Here is an 18,707-nt window from a genome sequence, read left to right as displayed (position 1 = left end):
ATGTACCTGGATGACTGAGATTCGTCACAGATATGTGCCCAAATCCAGAATCCAGGGACACATGTCGGCCCGGGGGCATTGTGAGTTATTGACAGATTCAGAAAGTCCAGTTTCTAAGCTTTCCAATGATGCCTTCCATGTGGAGATCTGACAATATTTGAAGAATGTGTGGCCTTTTGAAAGTGTATACCTCTTAAAACAGAAAAGGGAGAAAATCACCCTCAAAGTTTTCCATCTCAGCTACTCTGGGTGCAGGGCGGGCACATAATGCTGCTCATCTGCATGACATTAAGGAAAGCCCTACCCCCTACGAGCTAGCACGATGCTACTTTCATGTAAACAAAGATCACCACGTCAATTTTCCTTCCATGCAAAGTATGCCCAACACAATTATGAAGTACAAAAATAAGTCCTAAAGTATACTTTAACGTTTTGTGGTTGAAAAATTACTCGCACCGTAAGAAAGAAAGAAAGATAGCACGATGATGACACAACTAACACAACGCTAGTTTCATGTAAAGCCTCGGTCGCAACCGGCCGTACCGTGCTCCTACGGCCGGTCTACATGCAAAAAACGCAAGAAACGCACAAGAGCGCGCGTGTGATGTGCTGATTTTCGAGCCGCAGACCGGCCGCAGAGGTTCTTTGTCATATCAAACAAACTCTACGGGCGCTTACGTTTTTTCCAGGTTGCAAGACAAACTTACAGCCAATGCGCATCTTTCTCCATGAAAAAAAAAAACCGCAGTGATTTGGGAAACGCCAAAAATCGCACGGCCAAAAAATCGTACATCCGGTTGTGACCTAGGCTTAACCAAACCACAACACTCTCCGTTACATGCAAAAATAACCACACAGCCTTAGATTAATAAACTCACCCCATCAGAAAGAGAAACGGCGCCTTGCACACACCAATGCCTCCGATGGAATGTAATCCTAGCTTCCTTTTGGTTGCGGTTTTTTTGCTAGAAATGTTTATCTCCGATGTAAATACCGTGCGTCTGTTTGCTTCGCGGTGATCCAGCTCCTCTGCGCTCTGTTTAGCTTCCTCATTCCATAGTGAAATCACACGCCTGTATGCAGCTTAAGTAGCCACGAGCTCAGCTCGTATCATACAGCTGATTCGCAAAAACAAACAAAAGACTTAAATCATCATGTGAATGGCCCATATGGTAATTTACCCACACCCCCCAGCAGGCTACAGTCCTGACAAAAACGAGACAATTTGCAACAAAAAATGTATGCTTTTCCAACAAAACAATCTATTATCTGAAATACTGATTGCATTCTTCAAGATCTCAACTTGCACATGATGGAAAAAAAACCAAAATCACAAATTTCGAAAAAAAAAAAAGTGCTTCTTTTGCGATTATCTCGGATTCGTTTCGGCCGACATGCGTCCCTGGATTCGGTGAGGCGTCACATATGCGCCTCTAAAAGTTTGAGCTTGACACAGAACGCTTTCAGGTGTGCGTACAGGTGAGAGACGAGTTGATCTTTGCCTTGAAGGCTCTTGTTAAGATGGCTGGTCAGATCTACCAAAAAAGCCAGGTCTGCCAACCATCGGGGATCATCCAGTTCTCTTTCAAAAACTGGTCAAGTTCCGATCTCAGTGAGGTAAAACCTATGCAGAACGGCGCCGCGACTGAGCCAGCGCACATCTGAGTGGTAGATGACGTCTCCATACCATGTCCATCACCTGAACAGTCTTGGCACAGAGTGCTTCCTGGTGGATAATACAGTGCATTTTTACAGCCTCACTTCTGCTTTCGCAAACTTTTCTGCACACCATAGAGGCCATCCCATTACGTTCGCCAGTCATTGCTGGAGCCCCATCTGTGGTAACTCCACACAGCTTGTCCCAGGGCAGGTTAACGTCATTAATCGCAGCCGATACAGCCTCAAAAATGTCTCTACCCGTCATGGTACCCTTTTAGACTCCTAAGATCAAGTAACTCCTCGGTAATGCCAAAGTTAATGTTGACGCCTCGTAAAAAAAGAGGTCTGAGATTCGTCTGGCAACTGTTTGTCTGGACAAACTCACATTTCTGAAGTCCTGAATCTTCTCTGGACACATTAGTGAGGCAGCGTTTAACAAATTCACCATCCGAGAAAGGTTTTCCATGCTCAGCGATCAGTTGAGATGCCTCATAGCGAGCTCTGGTGCTGTCTTCTTGAAGTTTGTTGGCACGAAAAAAATGCTGCTGTTGCGCTAACAGGCTAGCTGTCATCTGTTTGACTTTTCTCTCCCTCTCCAGGCCAGCGTATGACTGATGTTTAGCTTCAGTGTCTTCGAACATTAGTCTTTCATCGCTGCTACAGACTCTTGCAAATCAAACAAACACATTTTCCCCATCTAGTCTGAAATTTTCTACACTCACTCACTCACTATTTTTCGTCTTTTCACTTCCATCTTTTGTCCGTTACTGTGATGGCGCATGTAATCGCTCGTCTCCAAGGCAACAACCAATAAAGTAAACAACAGTAACGTGAGCGACCGCGACTAACTCAACCTAGAGTCTAGAGCGGAGCCACATCTTGCTCAAAATTGCAGCGCCACCCAGTGTTGAAACTAAAAAGTGCAACGTACTCAGACTGACATTACAACGCGCCAAATTACAGTTTAATTTTTATAATTCATGGCGGGCCGTAGTTTGGCCACCCCTACTTTTAAAGGTATAGCGGGTCTCTGATGTTAGCTTGTAGCATGTGTAGCAGAGTTAGCGTTAGCTAGCCAGTGGCTACGTTATCTTGTAAGTACGACAAAAAAAAAAAAACTTTGAGCTGCGTCACTCAATGAACCCGTGGTTTGAATACGCTCTGATGTGATTGGCAGATACTTCCTGAGCACAGAAGACGATCCGAAACGACGACACCTGTACAGGTATGCGCCTCTGTTTCATCACTAAAGTCACGATGCAAAAGTTTTGGCATGCAAAAAAAATAAATGCGTTAATGAGTGGTGAAACCAGCAGTGCTCTTGTGATAGTTTTATCTGAAACTTGCTGGAGTAACAGGGAACCTTTGCTCTGTTACATTTCCTACTGAAATAATGCAAAAATTAGGGTGGCCAATAGTTTCGCACAGAATAAGTGATTGTATTGTATTAAGGCTGAGTGATGTTTTTATATCAATATCATGATGTGTCTGTTCTGAGATTGCGATTCCTTTTTCATGTTTTTTTTTTTAATAATTAGAAATTGTTGAAGACTTGATGTTAATTTTTGTACTTAAGATTTAAAATAATCAATTTTTAACATCTGTACAGTTTTAACTTCTTTGAGTTAAAGGCCCCCAAAATGACGTGGACTCAAACCAGACTTAGAAAATGTATGAATTTTACTGAATCGGTCTCAACATGTCAAACCAAGTGGCGTTTTTTATCCCCCGGCATATAAGGCAGGGAGATACAGCGATCGCTCTGTCCGCCTGTAAACATCGTAGTTTCCGGAGCGTAACTCAAAAACTATTTGGATTTTTGGTATTTTTTTTTTTACGAAACCTGACAGTTATGTTAAGTGACTAGAGGAGTTGTGCCTTTTGACATTTCTATGATTTTTTTTTTCCATATTTCCATGGCAACCAATTCAACTTAGGAAAATTTGGAGTGGGGTTTCATGCGGGGGGGAGGGGATACATGTTATCTCCTGATATACGGTAATATAGATAAATATACTGATCATAACCAGACCAAAATATATTTGCATACTTAATATTATTCAGGTTGTGATGGTTAACCTGTAGGTACAGTTGTGGTCAGAAGTTTACATATAGTGACATGAATGCCATCTTGGATATGAATGTCATGGCAATATTTGGGCTTTCAGTCATTTCTTTGAACTGTTGTTTTTCTGTGGCAGAATGATTGTACAGCGTACAGCTTTAATTAAAAAAAAACTCTAGAATTTGGTGCACAAGTTTGGGTTTTCTGAAATCAACACAGGGTCAAAAACTTACATACGCTCACTCGGATTAATTCCGAGGTGCTGAAACTTCCAAAACGTCTCTTATCTTGCCAAGGCCGAGGTCTCTTAACTTCCTGTTAGTGATCATGATTGACTCCAGTTGGTAGCTTCTCTGGGCCTTCATAAAAAGGGTTTGTTTACAGCACTCATTGGATTGACCAACACACAGTAAAATGGAAAAGTCCAAGGAGCTCAGTGCAGATCTGAGAAAGAGGATCGCAGATATACACAACTCCGGAATGTCTCTTGGAGCCATTTCTAAACAACTGCAAATTCCAAGATCAGTTCAAACAATTGTATGCAAGTTATTGTGAGGTGTAGTCACTTTGCCAAGCCACTTTGCTTCAAGAAAACCCAAACTGTCCACCATGGCACAGCCCTGCCATGAACTGGAAGCTGATGGATCACTGTCGACAGTTCAGATCACCATGGACTAAGAGGCTGCTTGCCAAGAAATAACCTCCTGCTCCAAAACTGACACCTTCATGCTTAACTAAAGTTTGAAGCTGACCACACGGACAGAGAAAAAGCCTTCTGGAGGAAAGCTGTATGGTCAGATGAGACAAAGATTGAGTTGCTTGGCCACAATGACCACCATGTACAGAGGGACACTGTACCAGCTGGTGGTGGTGGTACTGTAGGATCATCGTGCTCTGGGGCTGTTTTACTGCCAGTGGAACTGGTTCATTGCACAAAGTGGATGGAAGAACCTCAGAATTCTTCAGCATAAACCATCAGAAACTTGAACACGACTTGGGAGATACAACAGGACAATGAACCCAAACACGCATCAGAGCTGGTTGTGGAGGATAAAGCAGGCGAACATTAAGCTTAAAGCAAGTCCTGACTTCAACCCGATTGAAAATATATGGACCGTGCTGATAAGTCCATGCCAAGAAAAAAAATTAATTGAACTCTACCAATTCTACCACGAAGAGTCCCGAAATATCCAACCAGAATTCTGCCAGAAGCTTCTTCATGGTGAACAAAAATGTTTGGCCAAGGTGAATCTTGTGAAGAGACATTTTACCCAAATATTAGGTGTGCTGTATGTATAATTTTGATCCTGTGTTGATTTCAGAAAACCCAGAGAAAATTAAAACTTGCGCATTAAATTCTAGTGTGTTTTTTTTTTTTAAAGCCCAAATATTGACATGACATTCATGTCACTGTATGTATACTTCTGACACAACTGTAATGTGATGAATCCCACTGTGTGGTTACGCTGATTAACGACTCTGAAGAGAACTGACTACATACAGCTACAATCAGTGAGCAGCTGGTTAAAAATAATTGCAAAGAAATGGCTCAGAGGAGGCAAGCAAGTTTTGAGAAAAAGTCCAACATCATCTGTTTGCATAAAGAAGGTTGGTGCATACGCCAGATGTGCAAAAAGAAAGATGAAACGGACAGATCCGGGAAGGAGCAGCGAGTAAAATCAAGAAAAACATCAGCAAGTATCGCTTCAGACATCAGTGAGAACGACCAGATACAACATCGAGTGCACAGAGTACTGGAGGAGGAGCGAGCAGATCAGTGACGCTGTCGTGTGGATGAACGGAGTTTTCTTGGAGGAAATTTCCACCACAGCAGATACAGAAACATGTCAATTCCAAACCCTGAAGATGAGAAGTTCTGCTGACCAAAGCAAACGAAATACAAAACTCTGTCACTAATAGGCAGGTAACGATTCACCTGACTCGTGATTTTAATTTTCCCACAATATTTCTAAAAAAAAAAACTTAAATGAGGAAAATTTTATTCCCAAAAAAAAAGCAACATTATTTTCCTGTTCTTTATCGACTTGAATATTCCTTTTGATAAATAATAAAAAAAACCACTTTGGTTTCATTTTTCTTAATAACCAACATTAATCATTTACCACATTTGTAAAGGTTGGAGTAAAATATAATAGTCTATTAACTAAAATATTTTTTATTACAAATGAAAAAGTTAATAAAATATTCATTTTCTTTTCAGCAGTCTGTAAAAAGAGAACGAGAGAGAGTTCCGATTTCTTATTAAATCTATTTGGGCACAGTCACACAGCAGGTCTTTAACATTTTACTTCTGTTTATTGTGTTTTCGTGGCTTTAGAGTTGTGTTACTTCCACCTACAGCGAAGTCACATGTCTTCCTGCTATTGTACATATTCTAAGCAGTGTAATTCCAGCTAGAAGACATTAAAATATTACGCAGCCTGATGATAATCACGGTTTGTTTTTCATTACATTTGATTCAAATTGTCAAATTTGTATCGCAATTTATTGTTGTATGAGGTATCGTTACATGCTGAGTAACTAGCCATATACCGTACAACCCCGATTCCAAAAAAGTTGGGACAAAGTACAAATTGTAAATAAAAACGGAATGCAATGATGTGGAAGTTTCAAAATTCCATATTTTATTCAGAATAGAACATAGATGACATATCAAATGTTTAAACTGAGAAAATGTATCATTTAAAGAGAAAAATTAGGTGATTTAAAATTTCATGACAACAACACATCTCAAAAAAGTTGGGACAAGGCCATGTTTACCACTGTGAGACATCCCCTTTTCTCTTTACAACAGTCTGTAAACGTCTGGGGACTGAGGAGACAAGTTGCTCAAGTTTAGGGAGAGGAATGTTAACCCATTCTTGTCTAATGTAGGATTCTAGTTGCTCAACTGTCTTAGGTCTTTTTTGTCGTATCTTCCGTTTTATGATGCGCCAAATGTTTTCTATGGGTGAAAGATCTGGACTGCAGGCTGGCCAGTTCAGTACCCGGACCCTTCTTCTACGCAGCCATGATGCTGTAATTGATGCAGTATGTGGTTTGGCATTGTCATGTTGGAAAATGCAAGGTCTTCCCTGAAAGAGACGTCGTCTGGATGGGAGCATATGTTGCTCTAGAACCTGGATATACCTTTCAGCATTGATGGTGTCTTTCCAGATGTGTAAGCTGCCCATGCCACACGCACTAATGCAACCCCATACCATCAGAGATGCAGGCTTCTGAACTGAGCGCTGATAACAACTCGGGTCGTCCTTCTCCTCTTTAGTCCGAATGACACGGCGTCCCTGATTTCCATAAAGAACTTCACATTTTGATTCGTCTGACCACAGAACAGTTTTCCACTTTGCCACAGTCCATTTTAAATGAGCCTTGGCCCAGAGAAGACGTCTGCGCTTCTGGATCATGTTTAGATACGGCTTCTTTGAACTATAGAGTTTTAGCTGGCAACGGCGGATGGCACGGTGAATTGTGTTCACAGATAATGTTCTCTGGAAATATTCCTGAGCCCATTTTGTGATTTCCAATACAGAAGCATGCCTGTATGTGATGCAGTGCCGTCTAAGGGCCCGAAGATCACGGGCACCCAGTATGGTTTTCCGGCCTTGACCCTTACGCACAGAGATTCTTCCAGATTCTCTGAATCTTTTGATGATATTATGCACTGTAGATGATGATATGTTCAAACTCTTTGCAATTTTACACTGTCGAACTCCTTTCTGATATTGCTCCACTATTTGTCGGCGCAGAATTAGGGGGATTGGTGATCCTCTTCCCATCTTTACTTCTGAGAGCCGCTGCCACTCCAAGATGCTCTTTTTATACCCAGTCATGTTAATGACCTATTGCCAATTGACCTAATGAGTTGCAATTTGGTCCTCCATCTGTTCCTTTTTTGTACCTTTAACTTTTCTGAGACGTGTTGCTGTCATGAAATTTCAAAATGTCTCACTTTCGACATTTGATATGTTGTCTATGTTCTATTGTGAATACAATATCAGTTTTTGAGATTTGTAAATTATTGCATTCCGTTTTTATTTACAATTTGTACTTTGTCCCAACTTTTTTGGAATCGGGGTTGTGTATATATATTTTTAAACAATCTATTTTTCGGGAAACGTTTTTTGAAAAGTAGTGGGGTTTCTTTTTTTTTTTTTTTTTCTTCTTTAAACTCGTACGGAAGAGTGGCCGCTAAGAGTCCAAATAATTTTCGGGGCCTGTGTATGTCTGCATTTTTAAATGATTAGAGTTCAGAGATGTTGATGATGGCATGTTGTGTTTCAGTGCCAACACCACAGGCTCGTTTAACCGCTGCTGTCTGTCCTGCGAGTTCAGCTGCGGCTTCGTCAGCGGATCCTTCAGCCCCAACACAAAGTACTTCCTCCTCAACTGTAAAGGTCAGAGTTTTTCCTGAGCAAAATTTACTGAGGTCACTTTTTTCCACCAGCACGGCGCTGGAGCCAGTCGCTCTTCCCACTTCATCTTCCTCTGATCTAAGAGCTCGGTGAATCGTTCTGTGAATCATTTGCGAGTTGCATGCGAAACCCTTTGTAAGCAGGACACCAGATCGTGAGCAAACTGTGCACTGATTCGCTTAGTGAATCATTCACAAGTTTCTCACTGAATTCTCTTGTATATCTTTAGTATGTGTCTTCTTTTGCGTCCGCTGATGTCTTTCAATTGTATTTATATAGCACTTTTAACAATGGACACTGTCGCAAAGCAGCTTTACAGAAAAATATTAATTTATCCCTAATGATGCGGTGAGGAAAAACTCCCCGAGACATCATGCGGAAGAAACCTCACCCTCATCCAGGTGAGAACAGTCGACTTTACCAGGACGCTGCTTCTCACTGGCAGTATACAGACATCGTCAATACTTTTGAATAAATTTAGAGAGACGTGTGGCCTCCTCACTGCTCAGCGTGCCTTAATCATTTCCTCCACGTTGTGGTTTTGATCAGCGCGCCAAGACCCCCGGTTGCCATGGCCGCTGATCTGCTTAGTGGGGTCTGCTGCCCCGAGTTTGGCTTATTAATCAGATGAGTCTTGAGCCGAACCTTTTATCACTAACGATAATGGGGCACTTGGAGCAAAACCTGGAGATGATCCCAAGCCCTCTGAGATGAGGACAGAGCTGTAATTAATCAGTGGTGCGAGACTGAGCGTACATCAGAGACCGTGTGTGTTCACTGAGAAGCGTCTTGCCTTGCAGGTTGCGCACGGAATCAGTTTTCAAGTCATTTGCAAAATGCACATTGTGAATCATTTACGAATTGGATGCCACGTTGTTTGTTTGATAGTTGCACAGTGATTGTGTTTGACTCGAACAATCATTTGGTGAATCGTTTGCGTGTTGCAAACGGAGTCATTTACAAATTGGACGCCACGTTGTTCGAGAGTTGCACAATTCATTAATGTCACATGCTGAATCATTTGCATTGATTTGGCACTAATTAAAACACAAATACAGTGGGGCAAAAAAGTATTTAGTCAGCCACCAATTGTGCAAGTTCTCCTACTTAAAAAGATGAGCGAGGCCTGTAATTTTCATCATAGGTACACTTCAACTATGAGAGACAGAATGAGAAAAAAAAATCCAGAAAATCACATTGTCTGATTTTTAAAGAATTTATTTGCAAATTATGGTGGAAAATAAATAAGTATTTGGTCAATAACAAAAGCTCATCTCAATACTTTGTTATATACCCTTTGTTGGCAGTGACAGAGGTCAAACGTTTTCTGTAAGTCTTCACAAGGTTTTCACACACTGTTGCTGGTATTTTGGCCCATTCCTCCATGCAGATCTCCTCTAGAGCAGCGATGTTTTGGGGCTGTCGCTGGGCAACACCGACTTTCAACTCCCTCCAAAGATTTTCTATGGGGTTGAGATCTGGAGACTGGCTAGGCCACTCCAGGACCTTGAAATGCTTCTTACGAAGCCACTCCTTCGTTGCCCGGGCGGTGCGTTTGGGATCATTGTCATGCTGAAAGACCCAGCCACGTTTCATCTTCAATGCCCTTGCTGATGGAAGGAGGTTTTCACTCAAAATCTCACGATACATGGCCCCATTCATTCTTTCCTTTACACGGATCAGTCGCCCTGGTCCCTTTGCAGAAAAACAGCCCCAAAGCATGATGTTTCCACCCCCATGCTTCACAGTAGGTATGGTGTTCTTTGGATGCAACTCAGCATTCTTTCTCCTCCAAACACCACAAGTTGAGTTTTTACCAAAAAGTTCTATTTTGGTTTCATCTGACCATATGACATTCTCCCAATCCTCTTCTGGATCATCCAAATGCTCTCGAGCAAACTTCAGACGGGCCTGGACATGTACTGGCTTAAGCAGGGGGACACGTCTGGCACTGCAGGATTTGAGTCCCTGGCGGCGTAGTGTGTTACTGATGGTAGCCTTTGTTACTTTGGTCCCAGCTCTCTGCAGGTCATTCACTAGGTCCCCCCGTGTGGTTCTGGGATTTTTGCTCACCGTTCTTGTGATCATTTTGACCCCACGGGGTGAGATCTTGCGTGGAGCCAGCTCAAGAGAGATTATCAGTGGTCTTGTACGTCTTCCATTTTCTAATAATTGCTCCCACAGTTGATTTCTTCACACCAAGCTGCTTACCTATTGCAGATTCAGTCTTCCCAGCCTGGTGCAGGTCTACAATTTTGTTTCTGGTGTCCTTTGACAGTTCTTTGGTCTTGGCCATAGTGGAGTTTGGAGTGTGACTGTTTGAGGTTGTGGACAGGTGTCTTTTATACTGATAACGAGTTCAAACAGGTGCCATTAATACAGGTAACGAGTGGAGGACAGAGGAGCCTCTTAAAGAAGAAGTTACAGGTCTGTGAGAGCCAGAAATCTTGCTTGTTTGTAGGTGACCAAATACTTATTTTACCGAGGAATTTACCTTCATTAAAAATCCTACAATGTGATTTCCTGGATTCTTTCCCCCCATTCTGTCTCTCATAGTTGAAGTGTACTGATGATGAAAATTACAGGCCTCTCTCATCTTTTTAAGTGGGAGAACTTGCACAATTGGTGGCTGACTAAATACTTTTTTGCCCCATTGTACTGATGGTATGTTAATTGCTGATCGCTTCCTTCCTTCTCCTCCAGGTCCCACGGTGCCCTACACGGCCGTCTACAGCACCCGAGACCGACTCTATCAGAGTGAGTGTCCTGTTTTTGGAAAACAGCCACTGCGATGGAAAATATAATCAGCAAAACCTTAATGATTTAATTTTTTTTTTTTTTGTAGTACAGCTCTAATTTGCAAAAGAAAAGTAATTGATGCAGGTGATGTTTCTTTGCTACAGGTCAGTTCAGGAAAAAAACGGACAGAGTCAAATTAACGACATTTAAAAAAAAAAAAAAAACCTGCTGTTATTCTGTGACCATTACGAGCATCTCATCCCCTGCAGTCACCTGTAGATAAACGGCACGCGAGTGCCAAGATGCGGTTACCATGGAAACAGGGTTATGGTCCTTCTACCCCGGGTGGGGGATCCTGACGTTCAGAGCAGAGCTCATTTTGATTTTCAGATACAAGTCACCTAAAGAGCACCACCTGACACGCAGAGGAAATGTCTGGAGAGATTTAATTAAATGATGAAGTTGGAAAAATACACGAACCTGGCCTGTATTTAAGGGGTTAATTTAAAAAAAAAAAAAACCACAGAGGAAACGCCTGAACAGGTCAGAGATTAATTAAAAAGATTAGTGGGGAAAAGCAACATCTTAAAAGTATGGAATAAAACACCGTTAGTGGAAAATAATCAAGATGGAGTTACTGTTACCACAATGAAGTTGATTCTTTTCCTGTAATGGCACGTCCCCAAGCGTTTTTATTCCTCTGAACACCGCAGCAACTTCAACAATTACTGTTTTATTAAATAACACCACGCTTATAGTTCCGTTTAATTTTGAATAATGTCCAGTACACTAGTTGGTTCCTGTTCTCACTTAGGAAGCTCCTCCGTCCTGATCTTCTACACGGGGCGTCGGCTGAACGAACTGGTTTGTACAGGTAGAAAGAGAAAGATTCAAAAAACCTGAGCGTAGAGTCTCCATACACATCTCTGTGAGTGAGCTGTTGCTATGGAAACGATAACGCATCAGAGCGAGCACGTTAATCGGCACCTTCTGACCAATCAGTGTCGTGGTGGTAAAAGATCGGAAATGGTTGATCGTGTAAGAGTGTAGATTGTGATCTAGAACCTGAAGCGCTGTGTGTTTCAGAGCTGCTGGACGTGGAGATGAACGACTTGCTGAACTCCACCATCAGCTCCATGCAGATGCCCCAAGTGGAGTATGAGAAAATCACCATCGACGATTACAGTACGCTTTTCCTGCAGCTCACATCTGGATCAGTGTTGTTATACACACCGTGTGCTGTGTTAACTGTACGATTCCCTCCACAGCTCTGACCATCCAGATCCTGAAACCTGCAGCGTTCTCAAAGACAGCACATTACCCCTTACTGCTGCTGGTGTAAGACCCCACACACACACTTTCTGCACGTCATCATCATAATGCTTCAGAATTTTTCACAAAATCCCCGCTCGTACCTTCACACTACGGCACAAAAACTTTTGTTGGTATTTTGCAGAAAGACACTTTTTTTTTTTTTTTTTGCTGTTTAACAGCTGTCTTTTGAGCAGTCGTACATTTTATTATTCAGTGCCTACACCAACGTGTTTTGTGTTTCAGATGTGATGGTTAAACCGAGCTTGGGGGGGGAATAAACCAGGCAACAGACTCAGAGTTAATATCTTTATCTGCTTTGGATTATTATGATGATAGTTTGTCTAGCCGCTACTGATTAACCCAACAGATATCCTGACGTATAAGAAGTCAAATGACTCGTCGTGCACCAGCGCCCCCTGTAGGTCTCTAAGTTCACCAATGTTTGTTTGGATTAAATTATTTGTGAATTTCAGACTGTGCTTGGACTCGGTACACTGACTATTGAGATTCCACAGAAACGACTGGAATTGAAAAAGTTTAAAGTGTTGATTGAATCCATTTTTATACTCATGGTTGCAGTGTAAAATGCTTGATCCCCTAATAATCGCTCGTATTCATACAGGACCCAGGTTTCCGAATTAAACCCTTTTAAGAGGGTTGGGATGTGGTCAGGGTGAGGGAAGCGCTGGTGTGAATTTAAAAAGCCATTACTGGCTAGTTTTGTGCTATAAGAAGTTAAGTGTGTAATTCAGCACCGTGTTGGCGATCATGAGGCTGGAGCTTCAAAAAAAACCAGGCGTGAAGCGGAAAGCGTTTCCTTTAATTAAACTTTGGAAATCAAATCACTTAGGGTAGCACCACTTTAGTGACTGCCTGTGTGTCGCAGCGACGGGACCCCTGGTGGTCAGATGGTGACAGAGCAGTTCCAGGTGGACTGGGCGACGGTGTTGGTAAGCTCCTACAGCGCCATTGTGATGAGATTCGATGGGCGGGGCAGCGGGTTTCAGGGCACCAACCTGCTGCACCGGATCAAGAGGAAACTCGGAGAGTTTGAGGAGCTCGACCAGCTGGAGGCACTCAGGTACACACCCTTCTATTACCTTCTCTCCTTTTTATTATTCTGTACGTATAAATTCAGAAAACATTCCATCAACGTATGACATTTGTGCTTTATATCTTAGAGGTCATAGGCAACGGTTTTATGCACATTTGAAACTTTATATGTTAAAAAAAAAAAACTCTAATTTTCTTCTGGTCCTAAGAAGTATTGTTAACAAGTAATAATTAAAACAAGTCAGCACGGCGAATTTCGTGACCACTTGGCGTGTGACGTCATTTAAGCCAAACAAACCACTTGAGTTGAGTCCACTTCCGGTTACTTGCGTTGCCATTCGGCAATTTCCAAAGAAAACCCCCATGCCTTATTGTCGTGCAGTGAACTGTAACAACGGGACCGGTTCAGGAAGAAGTTTTTACCTTTTTCATAGAGTCGGTTGTGCACGTGAAGCCAGAGGGTTGTTTTTTTCCGGAAGAGGAGAAGAGGCGGAGAGAGTGGATTGTGCGCGTGATACAAAATGAAGCAGTCAAAGAATAAACAGAGCAGCAACGCTCAAGCAAAAAGGAGAAGATTGGAGGGAAACATTTTTACTTGCAATTGACAAGTCAAGAATCCTGAGGGATCCTGTACAATCATTGTGGAAATGAGACAAAGGGATATTTCCTCGCTTAGAGTCGGCTATAAATAGTAGAATGCCGCGGATGGCAGGCTAACGTGGCCTACCGGCGCGCTGTCCAGTAATCGTTCCCTATATCCACTAGGGAGGCGGTTTAATTACTCTTCAAAAGGACTCTTATTTAGTATTACGGCGAAAGTAGGAATTTATCATAACTACCAGGATAAATCGTTTGGGCGCGAGTCTTGTTGAGGTCCGGGGTCGCCGCGATCAGAGTCGGCCGAGTCGCTGTCCGATTCCACCTCTCGATATTCAATTTGGAGAGTTCCGACTTCAAAATCACTCCCGCTTTCAGACATTCTACACAACCTCTCACGACCAAAGTCCGTACACGTGTGCAGGTAAACACAGAGCTGCTCCCGGTCTGTTTGGCTTAAATGACGTCATGACGACGGTCCCCTGGCGGTGAAAGTGCGCATAAGTGAGATGTAAACAAACCTTCAGAAATTGGGCAAAACAGTATATTTTAACCGTTTAATTTGCACCCTAAAATTGAATAAGACACCAGGAAGATTGAATTCACTTTTTGAGTCATTCTTCTAGACAATAAAGTTGATATTCTCCGTTTCACCTCCGACCCTTGCCTGTGAAGGTTCTCAGTCATTCAGTAAATCATAGGTGCTGCAGAAGGCAACTGGACTTGCTTGAAATTCTTGAAGATGTTTCACCTCTCATCGGAAAAGCTTCTGTCTGATTAATGGACCAAAAGCAACCCTAAGGAGAGTCATTGACCTCCTCAGTCATCCTGTAGGTGTTAGGATCGCTGGAGGCCAGGTGTGGAGGGTCGTTGGCTCTCTCTGCTGATTTACTGAAGTCAGCTGAGTCTTGGCGTGGATGTCTATTCAGTTTTCTGGGAAGTGTGCCAAGGACTGCATGGTAGGTGGTTGATAAAAGTGGTGTCTCAGACCACCTTCTCTGTTCAGTGATGGTCTTTCCAGGTTGACAAAGATGGCTTCTCTTACTCCTTTCAAACCACCGGTCTTTTCTGGCTAAAATGAGCGTCCTTTGTTATTGAGATGAAGCTAGGACTCTGCAGTCCGCCCTGAGGAACTGGCTCTCCTGAGTCACGCGGTTGTTTCTCCGATGTGCAGGTCCATGCATTTCTCACTGCACTGAATTGCATACACTGTTGTCCTGTCGGGGTATTCTGTCCTAAGGATGGACCAATTTCTGCCTCAGTGTGTTACTGGTCCTGAAGTGTAGTGTTTGGAGAAGATCCTCCTGAGCTTCTCAGATTGTCATTCTCTACATTTCTGGACCATGTTCTTGCTTTTGTTGCTGTTTCCTTCCCTGTCCGTTATTTTTCTGGCTTTGACAAAAGCCTAGTTGGGATACCTGCACTTCTGAAGTGCTTCTAGTCCTCCTCTTTTCCCTCTACCATTGGAGGAATGTTCTGAGCCCTGTGATGTAAGGTCCTAATGACCCCCCCAAATTTGTGTTCCAGTGGGTGTTGAGAGTCAAACAGTAGGTACTGGCATGTGGGTTTCCAGTAGACCTCGATGTTCTGCCTTGTTTGATGTGCACACCGCAGTCCAGAAAAGCTAGGTTGTTTCCACCTGAGTGAACTTGATATCCACTGCATTGATACGCTCTGTGACGCTTCCAGCTCAGGGGTTTTGATTTTTACCCAGGTGTCATCCGCCTACCTGAACCAGTGGCCGGGAGCGACTCCTGAAAAACTGGTCAAAGCTTTGTTTTCCACTTCCTCCATGTATAGATTGGCCACTATAGGGGACACCAGTGAGCCCATGGCGCGTCTGTGGAAACATTTGTTGAACTGGAAATAAGTGGTGGTCAGGCAGAGGTGAAGCAGGGTGCAAATGTTGTCCATGGTGGAGTTCGTTCTGTCTGGTAAGGTGCGGTCTTGAAATCGTGGGAAACCATAGTTTCATCTGAGTCTAGCTTTAGGTCTGCAACTTTAGTGGTAAAATCTTGGGAGTTATTGACGTGATGTGGCGTGTTTCCGACAACGGGAGCCAGGATGGTACCTAGATGTTTGGCAATAGGTGACAGAGTTTATGCTGCTGCTGACTTCCTCGTGAATCTCGGGGAGTCCGTAAATGAGAGGAACGGCTTCCCCCGGGTACAGTCTGTAGTGCAGAGATCGGTTGATGGCATGGTCCTTTTCTAGCTGTTCTAAGAAGCTCACAACTTCTTTTTGTAACTGCCGGTGGGATCCCACCTCAGGGTTTCATAGGCGGTTGTGTCACTGAGGAGACTGGTCATCTTCGAGTGGTAGTCCGCTGTGTTTAGCACCACGGTGCATCTCCCTTTGTCAGCAGGAAGGGTGGTGATGTTGGTGAGGGCAGCTAATACTTTCACAGTATTAGTTGTTTCTGATGGCTGACCCTGTGATGAACTCTGCTCTGGTGAAACTGCAAAGTTTAGTCCTTTGGATAAAACATCCTTCTCTGGTTGGGTGAGTTCCCCATCAGATAAGTTGTTCCTTCAAGTTAGCACTTCTGTCTTGTGGGAAGAGGTGGTTTTAGACAGCAGTGTTTGAAACTTGCATATCTGTTGTTCCAAAACTTCACTGGGAAGGAGTCTCCAAGTTCGTTGAGAAGGCAAGGAACGACAGGTACGTAAGTTTCAAACACTGCTGTCTAAAACCACCTCTTCCCACAAGACAGAAGTGCTAACTTGAAGGAAGAAATCTGACCAGGCAACACAACCTGACATCCAAGAGAAGTGGGTGAAGAACTTATCTGACGGGGAACTCACCCAATCAGAGAAGGATGTTTTATCCAAAGGACTAAACTTTGCAGTTTCACCAGAGCAGATACCAGTGGTAGATTTCATCACAGGGTCAGCCATCAGGAACAACTAATACTGTGAAAGTATTAGCTGCCCTCACCAACATCACCACCCTTCCTGCTGACAAAGGGAGATGCACCGTGGTGCTAAACACAGCGGACTACCACTCGAAGATGACCAGTCTCCTCAGTGACACAACCACCTATGAAACCCTGAGGCGGGATCCCACCGGCAGTTACAAAAAGAAGGTTGTGAGCTTCTTAGAACAGCTAGAAAAGGACCATGCCATCAACCAATCTCTGCACTACAGACAGTACCCGGGGGAAGCCGTTCCTCTCATTTACGGACTCCCCGAGATTCACAAGGAAGTCAGCAGCAGCATAAACTCAGTCACCTATTGCCAAACATCTAGGTACTATCCTGGCTCCCGTTGTCGGAAACACGCCACATCACGTCAATAACTCCCAAGATTTTACCACTAAAGTTGCAGACCTAAAGCTAGACTCAGATGAAACTATGGTTTCCCACGATTTCACTTCTCTTTTCACCTGCATTCCTACCACACAAGCACCCTAGTTCAACAAATGTTTCCGTCTGTAGAAACATGGATGTGCCATGGGCTCAGCGGTGTCCCCTATAGTGCCCAGTCTATACATGGAGGAAGTGGAAAACGAAGCTTTGACCACTTTTTCAGGAGTCGCTCCCAGGCACTAGTTCAGGTATGTGGATGACACCTAGGTAAAAATCAAAACCTTCACAGAGCACATCAATGCAGTGGATTGCAACTTCAAGTTCACTTGGGAGGACGTCGGTGGAAACCTTAGCATCAAGGTCTATCGGAAACCCACACACAAAAATTGGGGGGTCATTCGTACCTTACATCACAGGGCTCAGAACTCTGACCTCTCTCTTTACCGTTGTAGGAAAGACACATCAAGGAAGCACTCCAGAAGTATGGGTATCCCAACTGGGCTTTTGTCAAGAGCAGAAAAAGAAACATAACGGACAGGAAAGAACATTGTCATTTCTGGACTATCTGAGAAACTCAGGAGGATCTTCTATAAACACAACATTCCTGTACACTTCAGGCCCAGTAACACACTGAGGCAGAAATTGGTCCACCCTTAGGACAGACTACCCAGACACAAACAGGACAACGTAATGTACGCAGTTCAGTGCAGTGAGGAATGCGTGGACCTGTACATCGGAGAAACAACCGTGTGACTCAACAACAAAGGACGCTCGTTTTAGCCAGAGAAGACCGGTGGTTTGAAAGAAGCCATCTTCGTCAACCCGGAACAACCGTCACTGAAGAGACGAGGTGGTGGTCTTGAGACACCACTCATCAACCACCTACAAAGCTGAATACACATCCACACCCAGCTGACCTCAACGACTCTCCTTAAGGTGCTTTTGGTCCACTAGTCCGACAGAACTGAAGAAGCCTTTCGGAGAGCGGTGAAACGTCTAAAAGAATTTCAAGCAAGTCCAGTTGCCTTCTTTAGCACCTACGGTTTACATCATAAGTGATTGTAGCCCCGCCTCCTGAGCAGGACTGTGGGTTTTCTGTTAGAATGTTTAAGAACGCTGATGTTCTTTATCTCTGGACCACAGCAGTCGTGATCCGCTGTATCGAAGGTGTCCGTCGCTTGACGGATTACTGACGTGAATATCAGCATGAATTTAACGGTGTTTTCTCTTTCTCTGCAGTATCATAACGAAAGAGCCGTATATCGACAAGAGCAGGATCGGCGTGTACGGACGGGTGAGTTCACAGTGCTCGCTTACGCACACACTTTGGGAGAGCACATCTTTGAGTCAGCATAAAAAGGGCTTACTCATAGACACTTGGGATATGGAGCGGCCTCTCTTGCGCTGGCTGTTTATTGTCGAGTCAGTCCTCCTGTTCTGGCTTGTGTTCAGAAGAGATGAGGGAACCTCACGTTGCAGAAATTCAGTTTCAGCGTGTAAGAATCCTAAAGGTCTCCTCAGATTTTGCTCTGGAAGCGA

The 18,707-nt window shown here is 43.5% G+C and overlaps 1 protein-coding gene across 1 annotated transcript in view; it reads left to right on the top strand.

Annotated features, from left to right (window-relative positions):
* Positions 1-18,707, top strand: part of dpp6b (dipeptidyl-peptidase 6b) — a 178,119-nt gene that overhangs the window by 155,424 nt on the left and 3,988 nt on the right. Inside the window, exons 15-21 of the mRNA XM_060928201.1 lie at positions 2,837-2,884; positions 8,027-8,139; positions 10,861-10,914; positions 11,983-12,081; positions 12,165-12,234; positions 13,097-13,291; positions 18,408-18,462. Of these exons, the coding sequence (XP_060784184.1) occupies positions 2,837-2,884; positions 8,027-8,139; positions 10,861-10,914; positions 11,983-12,081; positions 12,165-12,234; positions 13,097-13,291; positions 18,408-18,462 (634 nt within the window). The remainder of the gene's footprint in view (positions 1-2,836; positions 2,885-8,026; positions 8,140-10,860; positions 10,915-11,982; positions 12,082-12,164; positions 12,235-13,096; positions 13,292-18,407; positions 18,463-18,707) is intronic.

The sequence above is a fragment of the Neoarius graeffei genome, chromosome 1, assembly GCF_027579695.1.
Source record: "Neoarius graeffei isolate fNeoGra1 chromosome 1, fNeoGra1.pri, whole genome shotgun sequence".
Lineage (NCBI taxonomy): Eukaryota > Metazoa > Chordata > Actinopteri > Siluriformes > Ariidae > Neoarius > Neoarius graeffei.
Note: the sequence above shows the minus strand (reverse complement) of the source record. Positions and strands in the feature narration are given on the sequence as shown.